Source organism: Stegodyphus dumicola, chromosome 5, assembly GCF_044657685.1.
Source record: "Stegodyphus dumicola isolate Sdum_Otavi_A_Nest chromosome 5, ASM4465768v1".
NCBI lineage: Eukaryota > Metazoa > Arthropoda > Arachnida > Araneae > Eresidae > Stegodyphus > Stegodyphus dumicola.
In genome coordinates this window covers 129,697,183-129,711,539 of record NC_140772.1, presented here as the reverse complement: position 1 = coordinate 129,711,539, position 14,357 = coordinate 129,697,183, and the positions used below count along the sequence as shown (strand labels likewise).

The following is a 14,357-nucleotide window of genomic DNA, read 5'->3' as shown; positions in this document are numbered from 1 at the left end:
TTCCTGGATAACCTTGCATTGCACATAATGCTTGTTTAACGGTGTAAACGTACTGCTCTGCTTGCCCGTTACTTGCTGGTTTAAATGTAGCAAACGTATTGTGTTTAATTCTATTATTCCTTATAAAAGTTTCAAATCCCCCCCCCGATGGGAACTGAGTACCATTGTCACTCACTACTGCTAAAGGCAGTCCGTATCTTGCTAAACAGTCTCTCAAACATTCAATTGTCTGAAAGGAATTTGTTGACTTTACGGTATACACTCTTAGCCATTTGGAATGTGCGTCAATAATAATCAAGAACATTCGTTCAAAAATAGGGCCTGCAAAATCTACGTGAATGCGTTCCCAAGGCGCACTTGGATATTCCCAGTGACGGACCCTTGCCCTTACTGGATCTGATTTGAACTTAATACAATCGACACAGTTTCTCGAAACTTCTTCAATATCATGATCAATTCCCTTTAAAAAAAATAGGATCTGGCGATTGCCTTCATTTTAACGATTCTTAAATGTCCTTGGTGTAAATCTTCGAGAATTTTAATTCGGAGTTTTTTCGGAACAACTACCCTCTGACCACTCATCATACAGTCATCTTGTAAGGTGTACTCTGCTTCCCTACCTTTCAAACTTTCTCCAGATTTTAATTTCATGTAAAGACTATTAAATTCTTCATCAGCTCACGTTTCCCGAGCTATCTCCCTCTGGAAGAGTTTCAATTTGGGAGAGTTGGTATATTTTAACATCAATCCTTAATGCTTAAATCTTCGGACTTAAGAGGCAGCCGTGACAGGCAGTCAGCATTACCGTCTTCCTTAGTATTTCGATACACAATATCAAACTGATATGCCTGCAATATCAGTGCATAATGTAAAAGTCGGGTGGCTGTGAGGATAGGAAGTCCTCTTTTCGATTTGAAAATAGCCACTAAAGGTTTATGATCTGTCACCAGATTAAATCGTTAGATAAAACTTTTTGACAGCCCAAACAATTGACAGTGCTTCTTTATTAATTTGGGCATATTTCTGCTCTGTGTTAGTCAGTGTCCTCGATGCAAATGCTATAGGCCTTTCTGTTCCATCAGACAAAACATGCAAGAGCACTGCCCCAAGACCTACCGAAGATGCATTAGTAGCTAGCATTAACGGTAATATGGGATCGTAATGCATTCTGTCTGAACAAATTTCCTTTTTTTCCTTTTTAATTTTTTTAAAGCGATTTGGCAGTTTTTTTACCAACTCCATTTAGCATCTTTTTTTGTTAAATTATTTAAGGTATGTGCCAAAAAATTTGGCATAAAAATTCGCTAGTCCCAAAAAGCTTTTGATGTCTTGGACGCCTTTCAGCGTAGGGGCATTAGCAATTGCCGAAATCTTTTCATCCGTTTTATGCAATCCATCAACATTAATTTTATGCCCTAAAAATTTAATCTCATTTTGAAAAAATTTACTTTTAGTTAAGCTTAATTTTAGGCCGTGCTCCTTGCATTCTTTTCAAAAATATTTCCAATGTTTTTAAATGAGACTCATCATCCGGCCCTGTCAATCGAGCATCATCCATAAAAATTTTAATTCATTTGATCCCCTGAAATAATCCCTCAACATAGCGCTGCCAAATAGCTGGGGCAGCATTTAATCCATATATTAAGCATTTACAAATATGCAACCCTTTATGCATGTTTATTGTTAATAATCGTTGCCTCTCCGGATGCACCTTCATTTGTAGATAAGCACGACTGAAATCAAGTTTCAAAAAATTTTTACCTCCATTACGACATGAAAATATTTCTTCGAGTTTTGGTAATGGATGCTGTGGCACTTCCAAATTAGGATTCAGAGTCATGGAATAATCAGCACAAAGCCTAATGGAACCATCAGATTTAACAATTGGCACAACTGGTGTTGCTCATTCTGAAGTCTCAACCCTGTCAATGATCCCTTCTTTCTTAAGCCAATTAATTTCTGATTCAAACTTATTTTTTAATGCGAAAGGTACTGGTCGTGACCTACAAAATAATTGGTTGAGTATTAGGTTTCAAATTTAGTTTTACTTCATGATTGTTAATTTCACCTAATTTACCGTCGAAAATTTCCTTATACTCCTCAAGCAATTTTTTTAAATTCAATTCACTAGAAGTTTTCAATGTTTTGATGGCATTTCAATTGAGATTGATTTTATACAGCCATTCTCGGCCAAAGATTGTGTCCAAATTTTCCTTCACAATGTATAAATTTAAAACTAATTTTTGACCTTGGTATTCAACTTTAACAGGAACATGTCCTAAAGGTACCACCTTATCACCCCTGTAAGTTTTAAAAACTAAATTTTTTAAAAACTAAACCTTTCTTTTCGAAATGTTTCTAAATTTATTTATTGACATTACGGAAACTGTTCCCCCAGTATCAAGTTCCATGCTAACTGGTTTGTTTTCAGTTTTAACTTGAACCATTATTGGCGGTCTTTTCGGCTCTTCCTTTTCTTAACATGTGAGTTCTGGAGCTAAATCCATAGATAGGGACTTCATTTTTCGAATCATAATCACTATTTACCTCAACTTTCTTTTGTTTAACCTGTCATTTTTTCCTAGACAAATAACACTCCCTTTCGATATGTCCAATTTTTTTATAAAAGCGGCATTTACTTGTTGCAAATCTACAGTTGTTTTTATTGTGATTTGCTCCTAAGCAACGCAAACAAGTTTCATTTTTACCTTTATTATTCTTAGCAACAAAGTTTTGTTTCCGTGGTTTGGACTCATTTTTCTTGGTTTTAAGTACTTTCAGTTCTACGGAATTTCCTATAATCTCATTTGCACCCTTAACCACCTTTTCCATCGCCAAGGCTATCTTTAATGTTTTCTCTAAATCGATATCATCTTCCTGAAGTAATCAATCTAAGATATTACGATCTCGTAGACCACTAACGAAAACATCCCTTAACATTGTATTTAGCATAGCCTCTTTATATTCACAAAGCATCGCTAACGAGCATAATTCAGTGACATAACTACTAAATGAATACCCCTCATGCTTTTTTCCATTAATAAACATGTGCCGACTAGGTATTATTAAAGCTTTAGGATTTAAAGGATCCTTAAGAACCTTTTTTAGTTCGGTAAAATTTTTATCTGAAGGATTATTCGGAGAGAGTAAATTTTTCAACAAATTATACAATATCGCATTCAAGCTTGATATCAGAACTTTCCCACGCTTTGCCTCTGGAACATTTTGAATGTCCAAAAAAGCCTCAAATCATTCTATGAACGAATCAAAATTTTCTACGGTTTCATTGAACTTATCAAAAGAAACAGAAATTTTGTCTTGTTTATGTTCCAATTTCTCTTGCAATGCGACCATTAAAGCTTCATTCTGCTTTATTAATTTTTCAACTAACTTCTCCATCCTTTCAAAATAAAAATAAAATACCTTCCTACATTTTGCAGTTTTCGGGGAATCCCCTAATCCAAGTTTCGGTTTTGCCACTACTTACTCACGTAACCGAGTGCGCCGAGTCGGGAATGGTTTTCTTCTTATCCCATCCTCGTCGCCAACTTGTTGTGTCTAGCGGTGTAGGTTCAGTGAAGTGCATGACACAACCAAAACAGACTAGTTCACGGCACAAACATTTATTTCTAACTAACTCATAAGACAGCAGCGATGCGCTATTTACGCTCCAACTCCAACTTGCTTTATTTGCCGCGATTAACCTGCGAAATCGCAGGTTGTGTTCCGGCTATCGAACTTTGGTGCTTCTAGGAGCGCTGCAGGTAAGGAAATGCCGAACGTAGTTCTCGTGGAGACAGGATAGCAGATGCAGGGGGTGTGACCAATGTCACGTGATGAGCGATAAGACATCTGGTTGGCGATGAGGTATCCAGGCATGGTAGCGCTGTAAATCTGAAGTTTTACGATAGTTATACATAAAATAGTACTAAATCAGTTCATAAAAGATGTGCGTTGCAGTCATAAATGCAGAAAATAAAATACAAATCCAAAAAGTAAAATAGTATATACAGGAAAAATATAAGTAATATCTTGTGGGCGTGGCTGTGTGTGTCACATGATCATCCGGCTAAGATTTCTAAACATCATTATTTACAAGTCAAATAAGTTTTTCAGAGTACTACATACTTAAAAACACAAATTATGTTTGAAAATCCTGGTTTCCACTGAGTAGAAAAGCGGCATATGGACGGAGGTGCCTGTCCTCGTGTAAAATTTCATAGTGAAATAGGTTGAAAATGTCCATATGTTGGCACTCCTTAGCGGCGTCATAAAATGCAGTGTTAGTTCTTCTTAAATATTCCACTATTGTATCCATTTTTAAATCTTCATGGAGATGTTTGTTCTTCACATACGGGTGTGCATTTGTGATAATTCTTAAAAATTGGTTTTGCACAACTTGTAATTTTTCGATTTCACCCTTCGTAGCGGTAGTCCATGCTGGCGAAGCGTACGTCATGATGGGTTGGATTGTGGCTAGATAAATAAGTCGTTTCTTGTCCAACGAAAGTTTTGAATATTTCCCTATCATAGGATATAAACATTTCATGACTTTAATCGCTTTATCCCTGATTTGTTGGATGTGATGCTGCCATGTGAGCTTGTCGTTGATGGTGATGCCCAGATATTTGGCTTGTTTCATGATAGGCACAGCCTCGTTAAAAAGATAAACACTTTGCCTGATCGGAACATTTTTCTTCCTTTTCCTTATGAGTAGGAGCTGCGATTTTTGAGCGTTAATTCGTATCTTCCAATATCCACACCATTGTTCTATGGAGGGAATAGTGTCTTGGAGTTTCCAAATAGCATGATTGATGTTAGCAGACTTCACTGCCAGGGCAGTGTCGTCTGCATAACAGGCTAGCATAGAATTATGATTTAAATGCAATCTCGGAAAGTCTGAAATGTAGAATAGATAGAGTATAGGGCCAGTCACAGAACCCTGTGGAACACCGCTAGTCATTATTTTAGTGCTGGATAATTCATTTTTTACCGAGACTCTGAATGTCCGATCCCTGATAAAAGAATGGATTAACAGAATGAGTTCTCTGTCCAGTTGAAGGTCAATTAATTTAGCAATTAAGCCCTCATGCCAGACGCGGTCGAATGCTTTCACCACGTCTAGCATGAGTATAGCAACATTAAGTTTGCAGTGCAGAGCTGCACCAGCGAATTCGGTTATTCGGACAAGTTGCTTCGTTGTTGAGAGGTGAGCACGGAACCCAAATTGTTCCGGCGGAAGATGCTGAAAATATGGTTTCAGTCTATTCAGGATAATTCTCTCAAAAATTTTGCTTAAGCCCGGCAGTAGACTAATAGGACGATATCCTTCTGGTCGGGTGTGATCTTTAGCCGGTTTAGGTAGTAAAATAATTTTAGCAATTTTCCAAGGTGTTGGAAAGTAAGAAAGAGCAAGACAAGCATTAAAAATACTTGTCAGGCTGCAGATGATGTTAGGCGGCAAATTTTTAATTGCTGTATTGCTGATTTCATCAATTCCTGGAGATTTCTTTTGTCTCAGGTGTTTGAGCTATTTACGCAGTTACATTACATTCTACTCTACTCTACTCTCGCTCACAGAGGTTCTCGGGTATAAAAGTACTGATACTCTCGAAATCAGATGCTACAATAATTATTTATTTACTTTATTAGAAAATGATTTTAAAAGTATGTTAAACAAAAAAATTAATACATCTGTTTATTTAATTTGGTATAAGATTTATAAGGAATCCATTGACGTAGCAAAAATACTACATTCAAAATGAGTTATTTGGTACTCTACTTAATTTGGCCTTTAATGTCTCAAGTTTTCTAAAAATCCAGTAACTTAAAGGAACTACAATTTTGGCCTTAACTAAATTTGCCAGTTTGGCAAGTCTTACTTGAATAAAAGACAAAACACCTTCGCATTTATTAATTATTGTTTATTGAACGGGAGTTAGTTTGTTTCCCTTGAAAAGTCAGCTAATTTCCGATCCATGATAATAATTACTTGGTTTTTTAATTTCCTTTTCTTTAATTAATTTAATTTTTTAAGTTTAAATTTCTATTTTTCATGATTTAAATTCAAGTACCTTTAAAAAATTTTTCATGATTAACATTGAAGTCCCTTTAAAAAAAAATTTCGGAATTAAAATTTCATACTTCTGGGTTACCTAATTTTTATACATTCTGTTAAATTTGTATTAGGAGATAATATAATCTTTATTAAATAAATTATTATCTTACTTTGCAGCCAATGTGCAAGTATTAGAATTTTTTTTTTTTTTTTTCCAATTTCAATGAATTTCAGTTCATTCTATATATATATATATTTCCACTTTGTTACGTGGCTTGGTGTGCTCAGTTTTTTTATCCTTGTATGTTGGTAAATTGTTCATTTTCTGCTTTAAAAGGGATTGAATTATGTTGTTCTTATATTGTATTTAAGGTTTTTATGAGTCTAGTGAACCCATTAGCGACTGACGTAGGATTTTCGCAACGTTAGTCAAAACATGTTTTTTCCTCTTCTGTGTAGTGTTTTTACTTTAACTTTTATATACATACATATATATATATATATATTGTAGATTAAACTTCACTGTTTCTGGGCAGAAAATGCTGTTTCTCTCACATTAAAAATTTTTATACAAATTAATGATCATTTTGGTACTTTTTTGCAAAGTTTTTTTCTTTTAATTTTGAGTAGATGTCATAGAAAGCTCAGCAACATCAATTTAAGGCAGCGTCTTTTAAATGCCAATTTCATGCTGTATGGGGTTTTTTTCAACACATTTCTATGGATGAACAAATGATGCCTTATTTTTGTAGACATTGAAACAAAATATTTTTCAAAGTTCATTTCGAATAGAAAGTTTGATGTTTTGTATTCCTGTGAAAAGTATTTATAACATTTTGATATATATTCAGGAAAATATTCAAAGATGTTGACTGATCTTGGACTAGGTAGAGATGTAAGTTTCTTCAAATCATTACGTATATTCCAACTTTTTTTTTTTTTTACGTCACACTTGTTGTTGGAACTCAATGAGTTCATGCAGCTGGAGCAAATCTTGAGTATAGATTGGGAAATGGTCCAGGGTTCGTACGGTCCTTAAAAGTCCTTAATTTTTTCAAAAATGATTTTTGGTCCTTAAAAGTCCTTAATTTTGGCCAAAATGAATAAACGGTCCTTAATTTTGCTCATTTGACATTTCTTATCATTTCTAATGATTGCCATTCTAAGTGTGAATTACGATTTCTCATGAATATGGAATTAAAATTACACGGCTCTTAACCAATCTGTTGGCGGATTTGCGTTGCAAATGATAAAAAAAATAAATAAATAAATAAATAAATTAGCTACCCGAACGAAAGTATCGGTGTCTAATTGGCTATTCACCCAATCTTTCGAAACAGATGTTATCCATAAATTCAGATTGTGACGAAAGCGTGAAGCCGGGAGTTGTTTAAGAGGCGAAAGTGATGATGAAGGTGCTCCGAGAAAAAAAAAAGGGGGGGGGATTCTGAAAATATTTGCCAAAATTAGAGCAATCCCAACCTGGAAGGCTACAACCCTTCCGACGCCAATAGGAACGAGATGCCTGGAAAGTGCATTTTCAATAAACTGTGGCTTCATCAAGCTGACTACAAAGACTGGATATTGATGGATGGCAATCCTTAAATGTGGTCTTTGTCTGAAACAAATTGAAATTTCTAGAATGGGAGAGTCAGCGCTGAAAATTCACATGAAAATTAAGTTTCGTTTTATCATTTCAATTTGTTTTTACACGGTTTTGCTTAGCTTAATTTCTGTGTTTGTTTCAATTAAGCCATAAATTCATTTTTTATCACTTTCTACGAAGTTTATTCTCTTTTGCACATACTATATGTATAGGATATCGGGATTATGAGTTTATTTCTGCAGAGGGTCTGTTATCGATTTCGCGGGAAATCTGTTGGCTCCATTTCGATTTTAGGTCGCCAAGGGCAAATTCGGTAACGCTAGCCGAGAAAATGTGAAGTTCGGAAATACGTTTTAAAGCTTCAATAGACAATTAAGTATTTGGTTTAAACCTATGTTGTTGATAGTAATGCATAATTTTTGCTAATGGCGATACAATTATTAGTTGAAAATAACTAATTAAAAATTTTTTAATATTTTTAAAGCTGAAAACAACTAATTGAAACTAATTTTCATGAATTAACTAGACGCAAAATTAACTTTCATGAATCACTAAAGTTATTGGGTAGAAGTTTAACTGAAAATATACATTCCGTATTATATATATGTATATATATATATTTATACAGTACAAAGTCCGAGGTCTGGACTCGTCGGGACTTTGGCGATCCCAGATTTGAGATTTTTCCGGATATTAGATCATTTTAAATCTGCTAAGATGGCACGTAGAAATTAGAAAATTTAAAATATGAAATCGTGATTTATGAAATAATGAAGCATTTATGATTTAAAGGGTATCAAAATTTACAGAAGAAAAGAGCTTAATATTTATATGTTTACTTTATTAAACATTTCTTTCAATGTGAGTTGTTTGATTTGTTTTCTCTGCTAATACTTTAGACTAATACTATAGACATATAATTTCTTGCTTAGTTATTAAGTTCCATTGTTCAAGTCCTGTAATTGCTGTGTCGAGAATTCCGAATAACTTGTCAATCAAAATTTTTTCTCGTTCAGTAACCTCTCTGTTACTTTCTTCACTATCGGTAGCTGTATTTTCTGGATTTAGAACCATACTACAGATTTCGCCCTCCGTTAATTGATTGATGATTGGGCATTGTCATCGCAATGAAAAACTTCTGTTTAAATTCGCTAAATTCTGCCGCCTGGTGCGGCCATGCGAGCTCTGGCGCTGGTTCTGGCTTTATGTGAATAACAAATCAGTTATTCTTAATTCAAATAGCACTAAATATAATCGTTTGTCCTATGAGTATCATTAACAAAATCTATTTTTAGCATCATAAGGAAAGAAATTTCTGCTAAATCTCCCCTTGTCAACATTTTAGCGCATTAAACTTAAATCTGTAATCGGATAATACTCTATTATTTGGCGTCGCTGCATGATTCATCACTCAAGTTATCATCCGTTGATAAACATGCGGTGATGAAAGCAAAATACAATAAATAATGATTCGCGATTTCGGCATTAAGGATATAAAGTATGGTACTTTTCCGTTTCGCCGGCGCAAGCGATAAAGACGCCATTAATGGTACAACCGATGCCAAACGGAATATTCTCGCTGGTAACCTTTTACGCCTCATTCAAGTAGTTCAGTTTTATGTCTAAGGCCATTTTCGGCAATTAAATCAATTAGGATGCAATCACAGCGCTTACCCGAAGCCGAAAATATAGAAAAGGTAAAGTCAAGGGTTAAATTCATCAATTCTAATGAGAATGCATTAGCGAAGTAAAGCACTGCAGTTTTACATAATTTCTGAGTAAGATATTCGTACGAATTGAAGTATTTCTTGCATTTAAACTTGTGTTCCAAATTAAGATTTAACTTGAAATTAATGTAGATAATTACTGAGAGCATTATATTTTTGTAGAGTAGTATACGTTAGATGAGATCGCTTGGGGTCACGTGATATGCACCGGCGAAACAGGATGTTGAACCATGAAAGCATAGTAAATTCTTAAATTAATGTCTTTTTATAAATTTATTGTCTTTATTTATTGGCTTTTTATAAAATTTTAAGCGATATTAAAATGTTTATGCCTTCAAAAAAAGAATTCTGAGGACTAACATTTTTTTAATATTTTTTGTGTGTATAATGTATGTTGTCGCCAATAAAGTCTGCTTGGCGAAATTTGCGCCGGCGAACCGGAAAAGTACCTAAAATATTAGTTGGTGTAAAATTAACAAATGTTTCGGTTTGAGATTATGCCAAGCAGATACGCAGCTATGGAGTCAAGTTACTAATCACACAAATTTATACTAAAATAATTATTTCTTCAATAATGAGATATTTTATTTAGCGCCAAACTGAGATTAAGAATCGGGATTTCCGGAATGTTTTTTTATGATGAGGAAAAAAATCTAATGCGCGTGCGTAAAGCATACCCCTTCCCTTCAAAAAAGTCCTAAAAAATTGGTTGGTGGTGGCTTTGAGGTCCGGATTTTAGATCATTCCAGATATTGCATGTCCAGATCTCGGACTTTGTACTGTATACATATATATATATATACATCTTTCAAAATATAACTTACCAGTATGGATTCACTCTTTTAAAATAATTCTACTTTAATTAAACTTAGGAGATAATATAATCAATTAATCAATATTGCTTAGGAAATAAATTATATACATATATATATAGTAAAAAATGTATATTTTCACTATTCAAGTATTCACTGTGACAAGTAATCTTATCTTGTCACATGAACAGGCCTCTGTGGAAAGGGGCTTCTCTGTAAATAAAGCAATTGAAATTGAAAATTTAAGTGACTCATCATACATTTTTCAACGCACAGTATTTGATTACATAAAATTTTGTGGAGGTGTTCTTAATATCGAAATTAATAAAGAAATGGGATCAGCAGCAGCTTCTGCAAGAAGTGGAGTTCGTTATTTAGAAGTTCAGTATTTAGAATAACAAAAATCTTTAACTAAATCTGAAAATTCAAAGAGGAAAAGAAATATTATTGAGGAAGAAATTGATTATATGAAGCAGAAGAACAAATTTCTTCAAAGGGACATTAAAGATGTTAATGAAGAAGTAGATGCTTTAGCAGATGAAGCTGAGACCAGCAGGAACATTGATTTGTTTATCAAAGCAAATGAACTTAGAAGAATAGTTAAAGAAAACGAAATAGACATAAATAAATTAGATGTTAAAATAGCTGAAAAGATTTCAGGTTTAAAAAAAGCACAAATGTTTTGAATCTTTTATTGTACAGTTTATTATTCTAGTATCTTTCAAAAAACCAAGGAAATAAGTTGTATGTTTACAAATCAGTTATTTTAATCTGCAAAATATTCTTACATTGTGATTATAATAGTAGTTGACTGTGTTTAAATAAATATCAAATAAGTTAAATAATAATCATGTAAATCTCTAAAGTAGTGACTGTTATTAGTGTAAAATACACTTATACATGTTTTTCAAGAAATTATGTCCCTAATTTAATGTTATCTACTTCATAACTTGTAGGGAGTTAGTTTAATTTTCAAAATTGTTTTATGGTAAGTATTAAATTGAATTTAATAATAGTGCATAATACACACTTCTGTTAGTTTCTTAAAGTGAAATTACAAGCATGAAGTCGGTTGTATGGATAATTGCTTTATTCTATTCATTTTTTTGTTTGCTTATAGGTCCTTAATTTTTTCTTTGATGGTCCTTAAAAGTCCTTAATTTTCATGTAAGGAAATGTGTACGAACCCTGTGGTCTGGTTATACCTGTGAACAAAATGGGGGAAAAAAAAAAAAAAAAAAGACAATGGAACCTATGACACCACATTTGATAAAGAGCATGGCATCAAAGTTATTCGAAAGAACAGTTCCATCATAGCTATGAAACTAACTTTGTTACAATTTATCTGCCTTGTGACGAAGAGGTTCTCAAGAAAAGAAACAAATCTGTATCCTTAAAGTAACCTAAACTCATCGGAAATTGCAACAAAGATATGGATGACGTGGACCTTCTGGACAGTTTCATTGGTTGTATGATAGAGTGCAAGTAAATTGTAAGAAATGGTGGAGGCCTATTTTTATGAGTTTCATTTGTGTAGCTAAATAAAATGAATGGAAACTTTATAATATTGCTGTAGATCCCCCAAGTTTCTCTGTTAGATTTTCAAAGAAGTGTTGCACTGGAATTGCTGAAAACAAGGAACGAATATTCTGAAAATTTGCAGCCTTCATATTCATGTACTGATTGTGTTTGCTGGCTAGCTTTCTTGCAGAATTTAGCCTCAAGTGAAACAAGAAATGATTCCAAAAATCACATTATCAGGAAAAACTCAACAAACAAAACTAAAGATGCAAAAACTGTGGTAGTTAAATGGTAACTGTGAGTAATAAATGTTATGTGCTTTCATATAGCAGATATTTCAAAGATTTTCATGTATCCCAAAAGTAATTGGTTTAACTGATGGTGCATCTTCTTGATATTTTGTATCTTCAACAAAAATTTTCTTTTCCATTAAATTTTTTTCTTAATTAGACTAGTACATCAAAAAAAATCTTTGTTCGTTAAGTAAAAGGTAGTGTGGTTGTTAATGGGTTAATCTGCATGCAATAGTTGTAGAATTATCAATAGTTTTAATGTGGTGCTAGGCCCAACGAGGCTGCCATTTGTTTACATTTGAAACTGTTAGTAGAGTAGTGAATTAAGTCAATTGGTCCACCAACTTCAGTGTCTTTTTGCATAGTAAAACACCAAAAGTTAACATTCAATTTTGTGCACCAAAAATTTTGTCTTCCTGCCTACTGGTCGAATTACTTGTTTTGGGGTAAAAAAAAAAAAAAAACCTTTAATTGAAAAAATCATTTGATAACTTTTTTTAACTGTGTTTGGTATAGATTTTTCTGTATTTTACTAATTTTATTGAAGATGTTGCAAAATTTTATGTATTTTTGCTTTAGCATAAAGTGAGAACTGAATTGACTGAATGAGAAATATATCTATAATGAAATTCATGGAAATAAGTTTAAATGAAGTGCGGCAAAAAATGTTTATAATTTAATAGGCAATGCAAGGAAGTCATGTGGTGTAACATCAGATATTTTCTATTTTAATTGCTAATCTATTGATAATTCAGAAATCATTTAAATAAATAGTGGTATTTTAATTATGCATGTGTGTGTATGTATGCACACATTTATATATAAGAATTAATCCAAAATAATTTTTAATGTATTTAATTCCTTATTACTGTCTTTTAGAAGACAATCTGAAATCGACAACAGTCCATCAAAAGTACCAACTAAGCGAAAAAAAATGAAAAAACATTCAGAGAGTGATGATGAAACATGTTCACCTGGTGTAAATGAAGTAAGATATTTTATAAAATTATATAAAATTATATTTATAAAGATATTTATAAAATTTAGATTTCAAATATTTCTTCATTCAATGTAAAAATCCCTGCTCTGTGTGTCATGTAAGTTGTAGATTTATTTATAATTTTCTTTATTGATATCTGTATATTTAATCATCTTATTTTTAACTATTGTTTAAATACACTTTTAAGCATAAATTTTTAACAGTTTCTCATTCATATAAACTGTGTTGCATTAATCATAAAAATTTGTGACAATTCAGAGAAAATCTGTGTAAAGAATTAACTTTTGTCAAAGCTTGGTTATATGTGATTTCATCTCACGTGGTAAATATTTAAATTTGAATTATTATTACTAAAACTTGATCACTTCTAAATAATCATGTTGAACAAAAGAATTCTTTTTCTTTCTTTCTTTTTTAATGAAAATAGTGAATTCATCTCAATGCAAGAAATGTGTTGTGTACTACAGTTCACTTATCATCTTCTAATAAAATATTTTTCAATAGCTATTCATTACAGGTTGTGTGCTTTATACCTTAGGTTTCCTGGAAGTGTTAAATTAGGTATTATCAGCAAAAATTGAGTAACCATGCTGTAACTTGATTTGAAACTAAAAAATTGTCACCATAGTACCTGTGATCTATAATGGTAGAATGAAAGTTTCAAAATGCAGGCTAAAATACCATGGGCTGTGAAAAAGCAAAGTACTACATATCAGCTAATCTAATACTGTCTTCTCATGCACTTGTATATTCATTTCAGATTGATATAACTAAATATGGGAAATTGAAATGGTCATTTCAGAACCTTATATTCGAGTTATCGTTGACTTCTAGTTCACATTCTGAATGGATAGCCATAAAATCATCATTGAGAGAATTAAGGCTATCATTGTTCAGTCATTTGACTTATCTTTATTTTCATATCCCTATTTTGCCATTTTAAATTTGCTTCCTTTTGAAATGAAAGTTTCAAAATGCAGGCTAAAATACCATGGGCTGTGAAAAAGCAAAGTACTACATATCAGCTAATCTAATACTGTCTTCTCATGCACTTGTATATTCATTTCAGATTGATATAACTAAATATGGGAAATTGAAATGGTCATTTCAGAACCTTATATTCGAGTTATCGTTGACTTCTAGTTCACATTCTGAATGGATAGCCATAAAATCATCATTGAGAGAATTAAGGCTATCATTGTTCAGTCATTTGACTTATCTTTATTTTCATATCCCTATTTTGCCATTTTAAATTTGCTTCTTTTTCGCCTTTAGAACTCCACATGATCTTATTATCACCATAATAATGTGGCTGTAATTGGGGGGGGGGAGCTGAAGTT

General features: G+C 32.8%; 1 protein-coding gene across 1 annotated transcript in view; it reads left to right on the top strand.

Moving 5' to 3' along the window:
- Positions 1-14,357, top strand: part of DNAlig1 (DNA ligase 1) — a 170,789-nt gene that overhangs the window by 58,894 nt on the left and 97,538 nt on the right. Inside the window, exon 6 of the mRNA XM_085817061.1 lies at positions 12,897-13,005. Coding sequence (XP_085673187.1) covers positions 12,897-13,005 — 109 coding nt within the window. The remainder of the gene's footprint in view (positions 1-12,896; positions 13,006-14,357) is intronic.